Genomic DNA, 19427 nt, shown 5'->3' on the forward strand with positions numbered 1-19427 from the left:
TGGGCTTGTCATTTGAACTGTTGAGCCATCAGCCAGCAGCTCGTGACCCTTTCATAGATGGCATAGATACTGCATGTCAGATATCCTGGGCCCAGTTGGACTGTGTGTCTCTAATGGACAACTGGATTACAGTCTTATTGGTGACATCAGACTTTCTGCTGCTGCCTTGCAGGGATGAAGGAAAGGATAGGATGCTTTTCAGAGCTTCAGACCAATGTAGGTCGTGTCCCATTTTGCAGTATACAGGGAATATAATATTATTATAAATGTACAAATATGAAGAGAGAGAGGGATACTCTCTCTCTCTATATATATATATATACTCTATATATATATATAGATATATACAGTAACTCACAAAAGTGAGTACACCCCTCACATTTTTGCAAATATTTGATTAGATCTTTTCATGTGAAAACACTGAAGAAATGACACTTTGTTACAATGTAAACGAGTGAGTGTACAGCTTGTATAACAGTGTACATTTTCTGTCCCCTCAAAATAACTTAACACAAAGCCATTAATGTCTAAAGTGCTGGCAAGAAAAGTGAGTACATCCCTAATTGAAAATGTCCAAATTGGCCATTTCCCCTCCACGGTGTCATGTGACTCGTTACTGTTACAAGGTATCAGGTGTGAATGGGGAGCAAGTGTGTTAAATTTGGTGTTATCGCTCTCACACTCCCTCATACTGGTCACAGGAAGTTCAACATGGCACCTCATGGCATAGAACTCTCTGAGGATCTGAAAAAAAGAGTTATTGCTGGCCTAGGCTATAAGAAGATTGCCAAGACTCTAAAACTGAGCTGCAGCATGGTGGCCAAGACCATACATGGTCGTCCAAAGAAGTTGAGTGCACGTGCTCAGTGTCATATCCAGAGGTTGTCTTTGGGAAATAGACATATGCGTGCAGCCAGCATTGCTGCAGAGATTGAAGGTGTGGGGTCAGTGCTCAGACCATACACCGCACACTGCATTAAATTGGTCTGCATGGCTGTCGTCCCAGAAGGAAGCCTCTTCTAAATATGATGCACAAGAAAGCCTGCAAACAGTTTGCTGAAGACAAGCAGACTAAGGACATGGATTACTGGAACTATGTCCTGTGGTCTGATGAGACCAAGATAAACGTATTTGGTTCAGATGGTGTCAAGCGTGTGTGGCACCAACCAGGTGAGGGGTACAAAGACAAGTGTGTCTTGCTTACAGTCAAGCATGGTGGTGGGAGTGTCATGGTCTGGGGCTGCATGAGTGCTACCGGCACTGAGGAGCTACAGTTTATTGAGGGAAGCATGAATGCCAACATGTATTGTGACATACTGAACCAGAGCATGATCCCCTCCCTTCGGAGACTGGGCCGCAAGGCAGTATTCCAATAAGATAACGACCCCAAACACACCTCCAAGATGACCACTGCCTTGCTAAACAAACTGAGGGTAAAGGTGATGGACTGGCCAAGCATGTCTCTAGACCTAAACCCTATTGAGCATCTGTGGGGCATCCTCAAACATAATGTGCAGGAGCGCAAGGTCTCTAATATCCAACAGCTCTGTGATGTTTTTATGGAGGAGTGGAAGACTCCAGTGGCAACCTGTGAAACACTGGTGACCTCCATACCCAAGAGGGTTAAGGCAGTGCTGGAAAATAATGGTAGCCACACAAAATGGGCCCACTTTGGGCCCAACTTGGACATTTTCACTTAGGGGTGTACTCACTTTTGTTGCCAGCGGTTTAGACATTAATGGCTGTGTCTTGAGTTATTTTGAGGGAACAGCAAATTTACACTGTTATACAAGCTGTACACTAACTACTTTACATTGTAGCAATTTGTCATTTCTTCATTGCTGTCACATGAAAAGATATGAAATATTAGCAAAAATGTGAGGGGTGTACCCACATGAGAGATACTGTACATACATATAGTTAGTAGTGGGAGAGACACAGGGATCTTGTACTAGACAAGGGTTTAGGCCTCTGGAGAGGATTTTATTAACATTGGAGGTAGAAGGCAAAAGGGCAAAAGCAAAATCAGAGGACAAACCTCTCTTCCGGTGTGGCGGCATTACGCCTGCCCCAAACAGCGGACTTAGACGCCAAAAACCTCCTATAGAATCTTCTTCCACATGGTCTCAGAGTCTCTCACATAGTCTCCTCCAGTTGAGATAGTGTTTTTCTTTGTTGGACCCTCATATAAAGGCCACGATTGTGACACACCCGGACTGTTGTTACAGTATGCACAGTGTCTCCTAGTTCAGCTGTGGAAGCTGTAATCTTTACAGTTGCCATAGGCTTCTTGGTTGACTCCCTGACTGCTGTCCTTTTCTCTCGCATAATCTGAACAGGATAGGCTATTCTAGGCAGATTCACAGTTCTGCCAAATTCTCTTTTATTTCTTAATAATTGACTTTACTGTGCCCTAGGGGGATATTCAAAGCCTTGGAAATGTGCTTTTGAAGAACCTTGTTCTGGATTTGCTTTGAAGGTTCTTTTTTCTTCATTATGTAGTTTTTCTTAGGAATTGTACTGACCAACTTTGGAAACTCCCAGAGACATGTCTTTAACCTAAAATCATGTGAATCACAGTGATTACAATCAAGGTGGCTCCATTCAACTAATTCCATGACGTCCAAAGGAAAGTGGTTGCACCACAGCTCCTTCAGGTATTTCAGGTATTTCATAGCAAACGGGGGTAAATAGTCAATCAATCAATGTTTTTGTGGATCAGTGGCAAAACCCCATAATTAAATCCATTTTGATTTTATGTTGGAAAATTTAGGAAAAGTCCAAAGGGATAAAGATTGGATAGGTAGATACACTATGCCATATACTACACATGAACATTATTTAAGTTTACTGTGGAGAATGTAATGGACTTCATTTGTGTATTGCAACATAAAGAAATCCAAGTAATATCCATATTTGGCATGTAAACATAGCATTGCTGGGAATGAATGACAAATTCTACATAGCACCAAAAAAGTGTTTGGCATTAACAGGTCATTAATGTGTGAATAAAGAGTAGCTGTGTTCCTGAGCCTTTTTCAAAAGGTTTGTTTGCAATTTTAATACAAATATATTTCTACAAATACCCCTTTTAAAAGTGGGAAAGGCTTTTATTCAAGCATATAGATTAGCAAAACAACAGAAGTTGTTATGAAAGGTCACAACAACGCTTAATCCATTTTGTCCTTCACATTGCCATGGTACTGGCGGTATAAAAAGCCACATCTCTGTCATCTCTGTTCCTATGTTGTTTTCAAATGTTACCATGAAATTGAGAGGCTCTTTAACCTCCACCCTCAACACATTCAGACACTCACACACACACACACACACACTAATATATAATCTAGCATGGTTCTGAAAACAGTCCAAAGGGAATTATTCACATAGGTTTTGTCTAGGGAAAGCAATGCTTTTCTAATAGATTAATATGTCATCACTGCTAAAAGCCTCTCCTCGAGAACAATTAAAGATAACAAATGAACATTGCCTATTATTTCAAACACATTTCAAGCATATGCAGCATCCATAATTCTAAAACAATTACAAAACGACTCCTCACGGATGTGCAGCAACGTGTAAATCCAATGTTTTTTCAGACTAAAACCCTTACTTTCATTAATCAGCCGTTAATGACATTGAAGATTTACAGTTGATGTGACAAGAGGGCTGCATGTGCACTCAGACTGAATGCTTAACTTCTTTCTGTGAACAAATGATGTTATCTGTAGGGACACAGGAAAAGTTTAGAGAGGGTGTAAAATATTGTTTTACATCCTCACTAGCTTTCCTAGCAAGCCTTCATTTATCCATTAATGTTAACTCCATTCGTTGCTTGGCTCAATGACTACTGCATAATCATCTACTTAAGCATACATCATAAATAAGACACTGTTGTGTTGCCTCGTTAAACATTAAGTGCATATAGTGCCCATGTGTAAACAGACATTCTTTCTCAGAAATTAACTGAAATACCACAGTAGTTACTGGATCATTTACAATATCTGACAAAAGTTACAGAAGCCGATAGTCATTAACTTCATTCTTTCACCGCAGGTTAGTTATTTTGCGGTTGTGGGGATGAGGAATGCCTGATGAGGAATATATTCAATCAATGTTTTTGTTTTTTATTTTTTTCCTCTAACTATAATGGCTCTGTTTCTGTCTCCCATTATTCACTTGTAGGTTCAGGGAAGACCTGTAGACAGTGTCCAAACCTCCTGATTTGACAGCTGAAGCAAGTGCAGTCAGAAATACTTTAAAATCCAGAAAGTAGCATGTCACTTGACATCCATTACGCCAACATGGCTGTAATACAAAAGCCAGAGTCAATCCTTATGGGATCCAGAGCAAAATCTACTGTAGAAGTGGAAGCCGTACTGACTGGTCTTCAGAGTGCTGGGGTCGACCATGGGCTGGCTTAGCGTCAGGGAAATACAGACCTGATCTGTAAATGGCCTGTAATATTGTCTGTCTAAATTATATTGTAGAAGGAAGAAAGAAACCCTAACGGCCTGGTTGTCCTGGCATGCACAGAATGGACAGTGAAAAGGAAGAAACAAGATTATTTAATGTAATAGGGGAAATAAAGCATCATTAGTACAAATTAACTTTTGTCTGCTGAGGTGATCTTGTTGGGTGCTAATGCCACTGGCAACCATGGAGATAGCAATTTATGCACGGGGGGTAGGGTGAAGTGAAGTGCACTCCATGATGCATTTAGCTCTGCTTTAGCTCTGAATGGCAGCGGCGGTCACTGGCGCTCCATACTGAGTTCGCAGTGCCAAGATGAAGGACGCCCATGTTTAATTCATACCGTCGGTGTTTTACTCAGGTCCAGGAGTGGGCCCTAGTCCATTAATTAGTACCAAACGGCCATTCAAAACAACTGCCTTACGTAGGTCGGCCATTTTGCAAGTTTGAAGCTCTCTAATATTGCCTTGCTCGTTTGGCTGAAGTGGACATCTGAGAACAGGAATCTTACTGACTGCATTCCTACTCTAGCTAAAATCTACCACAGCGCAGAGCAGACTAAACAATGCCTTGCAGATGTTTTTTTTTCAGGAAGCAATTATTTTTGGTAATATTATCATTACAATTATTGAATGGCTGATGCGCTAATGTAGACCTATGATTGTTTTCTATTATTATAGTAGGGCTAACACAATGTCCTGTGGATTTGTGGTTTGTCTCTTTACTGCTTTGCTACTCATAATTACTTAGCTCCGGACTTCTGTTCCCAGTTTCATTGCATTCATATAATGCATTGTTACAATAAATTTCAGAAGAGATGATTGAAATTACTGTACCTGAAAGTGACGGTTCAAACATGATTATGGAAAGAAAATGTATGTCTATGGTTGAAAGAAAATAGGGAGATTGTGATCTGGTGACAGAAGTGGAAGAACTATGGTATTTCTTACGACCTCTAATATTCCCCATTTTGTAGGTACTATAAATGCAATGGAGATACATTTAAAGAGACAAAAGAACAGTGTTGAGTGATTGAGACTGATCTTGGTCTGTCCTGGGGAACCGAGCCAAATCGATCCACCCAACAGTGTCATTTCCTGACCAAACATAGACTCAATTCTTTTTTTTCCATTTCTGTTTTTCCCCCATCACCTATTTAATGTCAACAAGCCACTGCCGAGACCCCAGACAACAATACATTCCCTCACAGTATCTCTGTGTTTCAATTAATTCTTTGTTGTTGCATATTGCAGGCTGCTATATTTTCCCTAAACCTGTGTTTAATTTAGCAAATTGTAATTCAGAAAATATTTGTCATATCATAATTGTTTTCTTTAAAGTTTATTCCTCTGAATACTATTTAACCGGGAACTAAAAGCATGATCAGACGAAGGATGGCTGAGGGACTAGGAACACCAGGTTAGATCAGAGGGAGATAAAACCGTGTATGTTAATCAAGCCATGATGAATAGGCCCGGCTCACACAAACACGCACGTCATGAGTCCCTTGTGCATTCCCCACACTACTGGTAAGGGGAACACGCGGGGAGAGAATTAATTCTATGAAGTGGCCTCGTAAGGATGTAGCGTATTATATGCAGATAAGTGTTGCGTGTCAGCGGAAATTGTGTGGGGGGGTCACCGCAAAGTTAAGTTCATGTATTGCACTTCAGAGGTGCGGCCGTCATCGCGGTGACATATCTAAATCTGCTTAGTTAGTGGGCCTAGCAAACGGATTATCAACCAGATTTGAGTAATAGACTCCTCATTTAGCTTTAATGCGTTTTGCATAGAGAGCAACCTCCCCTCATCACTCTTAAAGATGAATCGGCTTCCTAGGCAAAATTCTAAAGATATTAGTCTGTCGGCAACTGCATAAATCATAACATTTTTACTAATGGGAGCAAAGTTAAGCTCTCCTCATACTGCGTCTTGAGCACACATGGAGGAGGATTCTGATGGTTCTGGCTTTGCCATTGGTTTTTCTCCTGTTTATATACTTGCTCTCCTCCCAATGGCACCGTAGTCCCTATATGGTGCATTCATTTTAACCAGCACTTCCATGTAGCAGTGCACTATAAGGGGACTAGGGCGCGATTGGTGATGAAACCTGGATGTTAGTGTCCACACAGCCCACAGGGTAACTGACTTTACATTAAGCTTAAAGCCATTTATCATTGATATTTATTTCAATTAAATACTGCATTATCATATTGTAATTTATACTGGCCTCTGCATAGGAAGAGTGCTAATGGTAGAGTGTTGACCCGCTGTGTGTTTGCTCCTTGTGAGAAGATTATTTAATAAAAAGAGAGGATACTGTATGTGCAGACGTGTATTATTAATATTAAAATAAACTTAAATGGTGCATTTATTTTATAAACGGGCAAGTTTACTGGAAGATATTCATATACTGTAAGGAACCTCACATTGTTTTCATACTGTACAAACTGGAGGTGTTTTGGTTAACTACTCACATAATTATTACATTCATTTAACAATGACAATAACAGTGTTTTATATCCCTGTATTTTTACGTCTTAAACCTACAGCCTAAGGTGGCTTCTTGGAATAAAACAAAAACACACAAAGACTGCATGTCGGCAGGAGGTTCGACGACAATGCGCGAGGTAATATCAAAAGGCTGCTAGCTTGTGCCGGGGTCTATGGTGTGTGTGCCGGGGTCTGTGGTGTGTGTGCCGGGGTCTGTGGTGTGTGTGCCGGGGTCTGTGGTGTGTGTGCCGGGGTCTGTGGTGTGTGTGCCAGGGTCTATGGTGTGTGTGCCGGGGTCTGTGGTGTGTGTGCCGGGGTCTGTGGTGTGTGTGCCAGGGTCTGTGGTGTGTGTGCCGGGGTCTGTGGTGTGTGTGCCGGGGTCTGTGGTGTGTGTGCCGGGGTCTATGGTGTGTGTGCCAGGGTCTGTGGTGTGTGTGCCGGGGTCTATGGTGTGTGTGCCAGGGTCTGTGGTGTGTGTGCCGGGGTCTGTGGTGTGTGTGCCGGGGTCTATGGTGTGTGTGCCAGGGTCTGTGGTGTGTGTGCCGGGGTCTGTGGTGTGTGTGCCGGGGTCTGTGGTGTGTGTGCCGGGGTCTGTAGTGTGTGTGGCTGGTAGCTGTTGAGAGTCCCACCACTGGTGGGCTGTCAGACACTGGCACTGTTCTCCCCCTCATTAGACACGCTTCCTCAGTGCCACTCCCAATGTGCCTCTCTCCCACTCCGAGCCAAATTAAATACACACACACACACGGCCCAGTACACCGTCACCGCCAACACACTGGCAATGCCTGGCTGACACACAGTTTGTTTGGTACATCTAATTTGACAGTGCTTTAACTAGAGAGCCCTCTGCCTGTCAGCAGCACACAGCTGAGCTGGGGGTGTTCTGTTGAAGGGCATCTGTGAAGCAGCGGAGTCACTTTGAACAGGCTGCGCTGGCTGCTTCTCGCCCCGTGTGCTGAGAGGTGCCGTGCACATGCTGAGGGCTTCCGTGTCTGGCTCTTTCTTTATTTCCCTTCTTAAGTGAAGGGCTGAGGGGAGATGGGGGTTCTGATGATGACAGTTGGTTCCATGTCTAGTCCAGCTCAGCCCCCCTCTCTCCCACACACACACACACACACACACACACTTTCTCTCTCTGTTCATTCTTCAATCCAAGCACCAGGGGAACCTTTGAAAGTGTCTCAAAGCGGAGCCGGCTCTGGTCCCTATAGCTCCCCGGCTTTGAAACAGAGAGGGAGGGTGCCGTGCTGTCAGCAGCCTGTTCTGCGGTACTTTGCTCATTAAGGAAGAGGGGACTGGTTGGTGGCTCCCTGCTCCACTTGATCAGTCAGCCAAAACAGGTGTAGAGGAAAGGGTAGGATAGGGAAGTAGGACCAACCCCTGTAGTGTTTTCAGTAAACGTCAGTGTTCTGTGCCTGAGTTGTGTGAGGGCAGTGGAGATGGAAGGACAAACAAGGGATGATGTCTGGTATCTGTTTCCTGACTCTAGACAGTCAAGGCTGGAAAACAAAAACCTAGGAGCTTATAAGAGCCAGCTGGAAAAGGAGAAAGAGACTAAACATATCAGTTGACATTCAACCTTTAAAACGGCGACACTTTAAATAGAGATACAATTCACTGTGTTGAATCAGGGAGGTTGGCCTCCTTTTTTAAGGGGCCTTTGGAAAAATTGTTTAATATTTCTTTAACAAAATTGTTCCAAATCCCTGAGATATTTGTCCATGGAAATATTGCGTTCTAGTTGTCTCCTCATTGTCACTTTAGACATTTGCAGAACAATCCCATCCACCCCAAACCTGCTCATTTGCCATGTGGACTAGTTAATACTAATCCTTTCTCGTTCAGTAAGGTGTGGAGGAGACAACTCGTGTTATTGTTTCAAATTCTTGAAAACGTTAGATGCAGGATTCTGCACAGTGCCCCTTTAATATTTGCATGTGTGATGACATTTCAGGAATCCGCTTTGGTCCGAATTCCAATGTAACATAGTGAAGATGGGAAGGTGGGACACAGGGCTTGAAGCACAGTCCCTGGTGGACAGAAATGTGTGTAGCTGACCAGAGGTCCTGCGCATCACGCTGAAGGTTGAAAAGCATTAGTTTAATAATACATTTAAACGTCACATAAATAAGGCTGTCTCATCATATCCATGCACATGAGGACAACATCCACATGTGTTCGGTTCATAGAACTGCATATTACCATGGCCTATTGCTTGCTAACTGTAATAAATCAAACTGCATTGTTCCATCACAAAAATCCCCGGGCTAAATCAGAAATACAGGCTAACATTCAACCAGTGGCGGTTTTAGTGATTTGGGGGCCCTAGGCAGAGACTGGATGAGGCCCCAACATCATCCATTTTTTACTTTATTGTCTTTATCAAAGCTTTACCGGCAACATTTTGAACATGCCTTCTTTCTTTATTGTTGAATGGAACAGCTTCCAAAGACACTTGCATTGCTGTCCCTTTCAGCAGAGTAAATCAATTAGTATAAAAATAATCATCTGAATGGTACATACTGCCTTATAATCTATGACTACAGTGAAGCACTAAGCACTAAGCATTTTGTTCAAGAATATATTCTCTTAAACATGATCAATCAAGTGCATTCATATACCTTCATTTTGTCACTATGCTGCACCTTTCCTTGTCTGTAAGCTGGGAGGGCCACATATACCTGGATTAGGTATAATCTTCTGTGTCACAACACAGACAGAGCTTTCTTGGGATCCAGGGGAGGGAAAACATCAACATTGCTAATTTGTGATCAGTAGCACTGTCGCTATCACCATCATAATCAACATTTTGATCAACATGCAAGAATGTTAGAAGAACAACATGATGGAATTGAATCGGTGTCTTCTTAACCTCTGTCTGGTGGTCGTTCATAATGGTCCAGGTCAGGGATAGTGCTTTCTCTATGTGACGGACAAACAGTAATATTCAGTAACAGCCGCAGCGATTAGAGATTCAGGTTTCTAGTAATAGCCGCAGCCACTAAGCTACTACTGTCATGGACACTCATGCTATTTTCCTCGTTCCTCTTATTAGGCAAGGCTGCCTACCTTGCCTAATGGTTGTGACCACCACTGCATTCAACTTAGAGAGAAAATCTGCCTCTAGATGACACGAATCAGATGAAAGTGACATCATTCTCTCTCTTAGGTTTAGTGCTACTGTACATTGATGTCTGCACAGCAGGCTGGTCACACATTCATTCATATTTAAGATGGCCAATTACATTAGGGACATTGTACTACTGACTCCAACAAGAAACTTTGGAAAACACATTAGAGCCTGTGACCGGCATCGATTCCCATCTCAAATCTCATGTTGGGCAGGCACTGCCCCCTGAAGAGCCAGACCAGAAATGTTCCAGACTCACTGTACATGAGACTGATTAAACTGAGAAAATGTTGCTCATTTGCCAAATGCTACCACTTAACACCATTCATCTTAGTGCTTGCCTTGCAGTGTGAATGCTGAGCGTCCTCTAATGCAAGGAGCTAAAAAGGCCCATTGACCCCTTAGCACCACAATTTTCCCTCATTGTGTCGAGAGACTTCATTAACTTCTAGGGCAATTTCAGTGCATTTTCAGATCAGAGCAACCTCCTTAGAGCTTCTACTATCAGTTAGACACCCTGCTACTGGTACATCAATGAATGCCCACAATAAAGTGTTCAGCATTGTGGTTCTTTGAAGGCCATCGAATGGTTCAGTTGTGTAAATAATATGTGAAGTTTACAACAGAATATGAACCATTGCCCATTCCATATTTTAGGGGCAATGAGAACGGTTACAGTACTATCAACATTGAAATTAAACCAATAAAGTGTATTTTATGTAGATTGTGTGTTTTGATGAGACGCTGAATAACAACGGACAAAAAAAAAATAGTAGTATGGCTAAATGCTGCCCTCCACAGGTGAAGGACCATTACTGTATTCCAGAGTGGCCCACACCTTTAGTAGCCAATTTATTAGGTACACTTATCTAGTACTGGGTTGTACAGACCCCCCCCCCCCCTTCCCCCCCTTTTAACCCCAGAACAGCCTGCATTATTGAGGTATGAATTCCACAAGGCAAGTGAAGAAAACATGGGAGGTTGGTCCACGATGACGGGATTGCATCATGTATTCACTGCAGACCAGACAGAGATACACTGATGCTTGCAAACTGCCTGTTCCATCTCATCCCAAAGAAGCTCTGTTTGGGTTGAGGTCTTGGGATGGTGCAGGCTATGACAATGGAACTGTCAAAACCTAATGCATGCTAGGAAAACATTCACCACAGCATTATGCCACTGCTAGCCTGAGACGCCCACACCAGGCAAAACTGGGTCTTTGGACTCTGACCAAATCCTGATTCTGCTGTCAGTGGGATGCAACAGGAATAGGGATTGGTCAGACCAGACAATGTATTTTTCCACTTCTCAATTATCTAGTGTTGGTGATTGTGTTTCTTGCCCTCATCAACAACTGTTTTTGTTTGTAACAATTCTCTGTAAACCCTAGACACGGTTGGGTAATTTTTTGAGATACTGGAACCGGTGTGCTTCACAGAAGATCACACTGTGGTCAAAGTCACTTGGGTGACTCGAGAAATAACGGTAATGATTAATCGAGAAGTAACTGAATGCCTAGATTCCTGTCTGCCTGTTCATATAGTCCCAGCCACCTGACTCACTTTCTGTAAGAGTGATCCGAAACAATATATATTAGTCTGGTCTACCTAATGTAGTGGCTACTGACTATGGATCTGAGCAGAGTTTTCCAGAATTTTACAACAATGCAGTCATTATACTCCCTATTGACCTGTCAGAAATCAGTTCATGCTTGGATGAGAGTTCACTACTGTGATCTAGCAAAAGCCATACATGCAACTGTGGAATGTTCTGTTCTGTTCAGTAACTTCGATAGGACTCTCTGGGCACTTCAAATGCCTTTTCAGTTCAAATGTTTTATGGAAAGAGGGAGGGCAAAAGTTTGTATAAAAAACAACAACATTTATTTTCCATTGACCAGCAGAGCACCCAGAAAACCAGACATTTATATTTGTATCCCCTAATTGTATCCCTAACCTAAATCTAACCCCACTAACATAACATTAATGCCTAAAACAATCCCCAAATGCATTCAGAACAGAATCTCACAAACACACTATTCTTTTCATGTTTGTATTCAGTGGATATAAAAAGTCTACACACCCCTGTTGAAATGCCAGGTTTTTGTGATGTAAAAGAATGAGACAAAGATAAATCATGTCAGAACTTTTCCCCCTTTTAATATGAACTATAATGTGAACAATTCAATTGAAAAACAAACTGAAATCTTCGAGGGGAAATGTATTTAAATAAAAACCCTACAATAACCTGGTTGCATAAGTGTGCAAACCCTCTTATAACTGGGGATGTGTCTGTGCTCATAATTTACCAACCACATCTAAACTCGTGTTAAATAAATTCATTACACACCTGCCATCATTTAAAGTGAATCTGATTAATCACAAATAAAGTTCAGCTGTTCTTGTAGGATTTTCCTGACATTTTCTTAGTTGCATCTCAGAGCAAAAGCCATGGTCCGCAGAGATCTACCAAAGCATCAGAGGGATCTCATTGTTGAAAGATATCAGTCAGGAGAAGGGTACAAAAGAATTTCCAAAGCATTAGATATACCATGGAACACAGTGAAGACAGTCATCATCAAGTGGTCAAAATATGGCACAACAGAGACATTACCAAGAACTGGACGTCCTTCCAAAATTAATGAAAAGACGAGAAGAAAACTGGTCAGGGAGGCTTCCAAGAGGCCTACAGCAACATTAAAGGAACTGCAGGAATTTCTGGCAAGTACTGGATGTGTGCTACATGTGACAACATTCTCCTGTATTCTTCATATGAATTGGCTACGGGGTAGGGTGACAAGACGGAAGCCTTTTCTTACAAAGAAAAAAATCCAAGTCCAGCTGAAATTTGTAAAAACAAACATGAAGTCCCCCAAAAGCACATGCACATCATGTGCTTTTGTCCCCCAAAAGCACTGCACATCACCCAAAGAACACCTTACCCACAGTGAAGCATGTTGGTGGTAGAATCATGCTATGGGGCTGTTCCTCTTCAGCTGGAACCGGGGCGGAGGGCATTATGAACAGTTCCAGATACCAGGCAATTTTTGGCACAAAACCTTCAGGCATCACCTTTCAGCACAACAACGACCTAAAGCACACATCCAAATCCCCAAAAGCAGAGCCAGAGCCCAGACCAGCCACTGCCCATACCAGAATCCAATCTTATCTGAAGAGGGCTGTGCACAGGAAATGTCCTTGCAATCGGACAGATTTGGAGCGCTTTTGCAAAGAAGAGTGGGCAAATATTGCCATGTCAAGATGTGCCATGTTAATAGACTCCTACCCAAAAAGACTGAGTGTTGTAATAAAATCAAAAGGTGCTTCAAGACTTAAAGATTTCAGTTTGTTTTTCAATTGAATTGTTAACGTTATAGGTCACGATGAAGTTCTGACATGATTCATCTTTGTCTCATTCTTTTACATCACAAGAACCAGGCATTTTAACAGGGGTGTGTAGACTTTTTATATCCATTGTATTTGGCAGGGTTTTTGTATGACAGTATTGTCACAGAGTAGGTCACAGTTCACTCGCAAGTTCCTTCAGTCATTTATTTTATTAATTGGGAACTCCATCCAAATAGTTATTCCCATTTGCTTTGACTAATTATTTAATCCAGATGTCCCCTAGCTTTGCCACATGCAGCCTTTTAACTGCACATTAACATGTATATTTCTGTTCAATTAAAAATGTAAACGCTAACCTCAGTAAACCAGGTTTTGATTAGATAAGCAGTGTTTGCATCTCTGTCAAACATTTCCAAAATGTTGGCAACATAAGCCTTTCAGCCACACAACCCAAGCAAAGGGATGTAGTATGCACTCCAATAAGCGATGTTCATCTGTCTCCGCAGATATATAAACTTTTCCCTTCTCCTTTTCTTTTGAGTGGCTCTAAATGAAGAATGAAGTGCCAGTCTGAGCCTTCTGGAGAGTCAAATGCCAATGACTCGCTCCAAAATGTCAAACATGACAGTTAGATACATTCAATAATAATCTCTGCCTGACCAATTTAAAGCCCTGCTCTTCAAACTATCGCTAATGTCTGGCGAGGCAAAGGCTGAGTTTGTATGCCTTGAGGTAACATATCTCTCTTTAGACAAGGCCAAAGGTAGGCACGCACCGTCTGCATTGCTAGGTTGAGTGGAAGAGATCTTCAATCACAGCATCAAACTATAAAGTCAAGTCAGAAAGAATACCAACAAAATAACCTTTTGTGTGATGCAATGTTTACTATTTCAGTAGACAGTTCAAATGGAATGTTCCTCCACTTTAGCACAAGACAAAATGTAATCAGAATAAAATATTCAAACCTAGAATTTCACAAGAAACTTGGCTTAATCATTTAATGGGCCATAGCAACTACAATGGTTAATCTTACAAAGCAATCTAGATATATGCATTTTTGACCAAGTGCTTTTTTTAAATGAATGGAAGGCACAATAGTAAAACACGTGTTTAGTTAGTACATACATTCTTAGTCAGTGACATTGTCTTGGAATTACAACCAGTAGACTAAAGATTTTAAGGACCCACAAATAGTATCAATCCATTTTCATCTTGCCGGCACTTTGTTACCAGTCTTAATACAGATTTATAAATATGTAACATTACAGTAGAATCACAAAAACAAGAAGTGCCATAGATTTTCACACCAGTGGTGTGCTTTTAATTCTGAATCAAATGTCGCCGTTTAGCTTGAGTTCCTTCTGAATCCTTCATGCAGTTGTTCAGGAAAGCCAGACATCGCCCGGAGTACTCCTCTGGAAAGTCACAGAAATGGCTCACGTGGGATGAGGTGTTGAAGTCAAAACTTTCTACAGGAATGCCTTTACCCTTAAGCACCTGGATCATTAGCTCAACATCAGTGTACGGGATCACTTGATCAGACCTGGAGTACAAGTACAGCTGTGGCCAGGTGGGAGGGACGTCCCGGAAGGCATCATAGTGATTCTTGTGGATGTACTTGGTCAAGGGGTACAGAACCACTCTGAGCAGGAAAACAGTCACCGCAAACAGTACTAAGAGAGCATACCTAAGCATCACATTGATTTTGGTTCCCAAAGTGGCTGTAAGGGCCCGTAACGCCCCCTTCACGTTCCCATTCCCCGGGGCGCTGTCCACCACAGACCCAACTACACACAGGGTGCTGAACTGTTTATGACTCTGCAAGAGCTCAACCATGTAGCGGTACAGCATGAATCCCCCGTTGCTGAACACATGGAAAAATATGGGGCTGTTTTCCACATCGTAATCATAGAGTATCTCAAGCAGTTTGTGGGCAGTGATACTCAGCTCCTTGTAGCCAAAAGATTCAGAGACAAATACTGTCTTCAAAGGCGCAGTGTAGCAAATTGTGACACATCCCTGAAATAAAAGAGGGAAAACACTTTAACATATTAATAATGAATGCTGAAAACCAATTACTGAAATTACCAGACATTATCAACAACAATAATAGTTTAACACAAACCTGCTCGTTGTAAATGGAGCTGTACTTTGCAAGATGTTTGTCTTTGCACCCAGCCCATCCCAGCAGTATGACAACAGGTTCCTTTGTTCCATGCCAATGTCTTTCTGAAAGGAGAGAAAAACAAACCATTCTCTTAGCAAGCTTGCTACCAAGCTAGGACAACATATGTAACAAGCGGTCTTTCCACTTTAGCTGTCACTAAATTATAGACAACCCTGCCAGTGCCAGCGTTCTTTAATAATAGCTTGTTATGCTATGATTCTGCCCGGGTGACACTGACAGGTGAGAGCTACAGTACTAGCTAGATGCAAAATGTTGTTAGCTATCGAGCTAGCCATCGATGCTATTGATCACAATGCTCACCCGAGATCAATGCATCTGGAAACACAATATTGTAGTCCATGCCGTCATCTGCCATTTTTTTGCCGATTATATTCTCTGTTCAACTTCTGCTTTACAAGTCATTTGGCTGATGTGTTAGCAGAACCTTGATGTCTTCGCAGTCTTTCTGTCCGCTAGTTGGTAGGGAAGTCAAGGGTTGTTGTGAGTTCGTTGATAGGCTCCGATTGGTTCGCGTGACCTTAATGACACATCCAAAAATTTCATATTCCTCCGTTAGATGGCGCATCACGTCCATATTTGACTTTCAAGCTGCAGCAGAAAACGGGAATTAAAGTTATTTGACTTTAATTAATCTGTGGAGTGACAAGTAAGTAACATTCCTTACTGAACAAAAGATAAAAAGTGTAACCCCTTCTATGATTACTGTTATACGAGTGATATGTGAAATAATATAAATAGTCCATACGAAGGAGTATTCGCAGTAAACTAATGATGAGCTTTTAAAAAATACCAGTACCATCAGTATTCAAGCTAACGTAGCAAATAATAAAACATGACACACCCATCATAAACAAAAACATTAGTGGCGCATGCTTGTCTCTGAATGGAAGCTTCAGCTGTCAATCTGAGAGAGGGCGGGCACTTTAGTGGGAGTGTTGAATGAGCCAGCCAACACTGCGCAGCAGAGCTGTCAAAGCAAACGGTTGAACTATCTAACGACGGCGGACAGCACTTGTGTCTTAGTAGCCAGGTTCATGGAAAACACATGCTAAATAAGAGAGAACTTGATTTTTGCTATCATCTTTATGATTCATGTAGGTAGAGCAGTTAGCTAGCAAGCTAATGTTACCGTACTTCTTCGTTTGCTGAATAACTTCTCGTTTGTTAGCAAACTTGAGAGGCTTCGTTGCTAACTTCTCGTCTTGTTTTGATGTTGACAAACCAAACTGGCTAGCTAGACTATTATAGCAAGTTAACCTGATAGCCACTCTAGCTCGTGCTTTTTTGTGCATTCTAAGTAGATAAACTAGCCTGAAACCAGCGTATAAAATGAGATGGAATTGAGTTTGGCCTGTCATCTCAAGTTGTTGAAGAGTCCATCTCATCATCTTTATGACAAACGAGAAGGTAAGAAAACTGACTACTGTAGGTCTGTCATTCGTTCAACACAACTTGTGAAGTTGGCCAGCGTTTGCTACTCAAACAAACTCTGGAAATTATCATGATTTAGTTAGTTAAGTGGCTAGACAATTCACTACTAACAAAGCTAGTTCAGCTCGCTAGTATCAGGCTAAAATAGTTTGTCAGTCACGGAAACTGAAACCCGTGCGGAGAAGTAAACAACTTGGCTATATTTGTTGCAAGAAGTAACAAATAATGTTAACTATCTACTCCTACGATACTAACACGCAACGCTGTACCTCATGCTGAAACTACTCATTATGTTTCGATTGCAGTACTCTAAACTAAACTAAACTAAATCAAGCAGCATGTTTTCAGATATTTCCAGGTAGACCAGAATTTGGGCGGCATATTGTATCAAAATAATATAGTCTGATGGCTCTAGATCAGGAGAACCCGTAGAAGCGGGACCCTCCCCCAGGAACAAGACTACTGTAGACTGGTTCATCATTAGAGATCTCAGGAATGTCAGGTATGCTGTTGCTGCATGTGATGCTTATTACAACAGATCCGACTCTGATACTAAGAATACCCCAATTGGTGAGTGCAATCCGTTGACTAGCCTATTTCACCAGAGATACAAGGTTAACTAGACCTTTATGTAACGCAAACCATTTTGCCTTCATCCCCTCTCTTGTCAACCTCATAACCAGATGACCCTCCTGTTGATTTACAATAAACACCTTTTTATTGTAGCTCACATGCATAACTGGATAGAGCAGAAAAAGTAGTAATTAGGGTAGGAGGTGGCCTTAAGACTTGGCCTAAGGGGATAACTGGGATGCCCCACCTGTTTTTTTTATTTTAATTACAGTACCAGCTTCTCTTTTACAATTCCTCTACTTTCCTGAAGAGTGTTCTCTGTTTGTGTCTAAGCTATATCACTTTGGAAGCAGGCATTTTGTAGGTTATAAACAGACCTTGTTTATCGGAGTCGAAGGAGTCTACTCTTGCAGGACCCCCCAAACAGGCATATGGGGGTGCACACCTGTAGAGTCACCTTCATTATTGCTTTAGCCTACTCTGTTTTACTGTGAAAACTACAGCTGCATTCTAGGGATGTCTGCATGTGCATCAGAGCATGATGCTGCCAAGGTGTTACTGCTCTTGATATGTAGGAACTAAAAACTTTCAGTGTTCTTTTCTGTGCACAGCCTTGAGAGGTCCTCTGGTTAGATATATTTTATTTAACTAGACTTTAGGACTCCCCCTGCGGGGAGTTGTTTAATTGATATAAAAGCAGACAGGACGGTAGGAAGGGTAACTTTTGGCTACTTGAGTGAATTTGCAAGAATATCAAGACAAGACATCGGAAGATACAGTTTGCCAAGCGGCCAGATTACAGGATGCACACATGGTTTCTCTCTCTTTCTCGCTTTGTCTCTTTCTCGCTGTGTGTTCAGCCTTAAATCTGTTGCATTAGAATGTCCTAGCCCTGTGGTTCTTAACTGGTTTTGCCTTTGGACCCAACTTGAACCATCGTAAATGCTATCTGGAGAGTAAAGCATTCTCCATAAATACATTCTCTGTTGATATTGTATGTAGTAGTTATGTTACACAATGCCTACATTGTGCACAGGATGCCCAAGAGAAAGCGCACAACCAAATGCTGGCCTGCAGGTACCAGCCAGACAGTGCTACAAAAACACTGGAGATAAATATAGATGAGGATAATATGCTATTTACATATTTACACAGTTGGTGCCTGTGTGTGTGTTTTGTGTACGTGTGTGTGTGTGTGTGTGTGTACATGTTCTGCAGTCTTATGGCTTGTAGGTAGGATCTGTCTTGGAAACTCTTCTTAGTTTGCTTTGATGAAGTCCCCATCTAACCCACGGCAGGTGAATGAACAGCAGGCACCTGGGTTGTGAATGGCACTCAATTTGCCGGGCATTGTTTCTGTACTGGATGGTTGGTAGCACGGCACCCAGCAGTGCGCCGGCCTCACCGACCATCGGAGGGCCTTGTGGTCAGGAGTCCCTGATTGATGCTGGGATAGTACTTTGAGAGGACCCGCTGGGTGGCATATTACCGCAGGTGCTTTAGAGTAGGGCTGCCTTCTTGACATGACTCACAGCGCTGGACGGTCATGAAAGTCCTCGGCTATGTGGACGCTGAGGAACTTTAAACTGCTGACTCTCAACTGCAGCCCCCATTCATTTGGATTTGGGCGTGTTCCCTCCTCAGCTTCCTAAGGTCAACAATCATCTCCTTTGTATTGCTGACGTTGAGGGAGAGCTTGTTGTCCTGGCACTGCGATGCCAGTTTGCTTACCTCCTCCCTATAGGCTGACTCATTGTTTTTGGTTATAAGGCCTACAAACGCAGTGGGAACT

General features: G+C 42.2%; 2 protein-coding genes across 3 annotated transcripts in view; one reads left to right on the forward strand and one right to left on the reverse strand.

The window, feature by feature from the left end:
• Window positions 1-14313: 14313 nt before the first annotated feature.
• tmem53 (transmembrane protein 53) lies at window positions 14314-16115 on the reverse strand. The gene is made up of 3 exons (XM_010891357.3): window positions 15932-16115; window positions 15569-15672; window positions 14314-15462 (listed from the first exon to the last, which is right to left on the reverse strand). The coding sequence occupies exons 1-3, from the start codon at window positions 15984-15986 to the stop codon at window positions 14764-14766; spliced, it is 858 nt and encodes a 285-aa protein (XP_010889659.1). The 5' UTR covers window positions 15987-16115; the 3' UTR covers window positions 14314-14763.
• Window positions 16116-16200: 85 nt separating this feature from the next.
• tesk2 (testis associated actin remodelling kinase 2) overlaps window positions 16201-19427 on the forward strand; it is a 37633-nt gene continuing 34406 nt past the window's right edge. The window contains exon 1 of one of the 2 annotated variants that reach the window (XM_020044879.2): window positions 16201-16277. The gene's annotated coding sequence lies outside the window, so the exon portion shown is untranslated. Of the gene's footprint in view, window positions 16278-16579; window positions 17039-19427 lie in introns of those variants that run through there. The other variant, XM_010891358.3, reaches the window with a different exon arrangement.

The sequence above is a fragment of the Esox lucius genome, chromosome 3, assembly GCF_011004845.1.
Source record: "Esox lucius isolate fEsoLuc1 chromosome 3, fEsoLuc1.pri, whole genome shotgun sequence".
NCBI classification, from domain to species: Eukaryota; Metazoa; Chordata; class Actinopteri; order Esociformes; family Esocidae; genus Esox; species Esox lucius.

Excerpts from the sequence above, each read along its gene's own strand:
- tmem53 (XM_010891357.3), bottom strand. The coding sequence starts at position 15,986 with ATGGCAGATGACGGCATGGACTACAATATTGTGTTTCCAGATGCATTG. Across the intron at positions 15,673-15,931 it reads TCCAGATGCATTGATCTCGG|AAAGACATTGGCATGGAACA; the intron begins GTGAGCATTGTG and ends CTCTCCTTTCAG. Across the intron at positions 15,463-15,568 it reads GCTCCATTTACAACGAGCAG|GGATGTGTCACAATTTGCTA; the intron begins GTTTGTGTTAAA and ends CTTTTATTTCAG.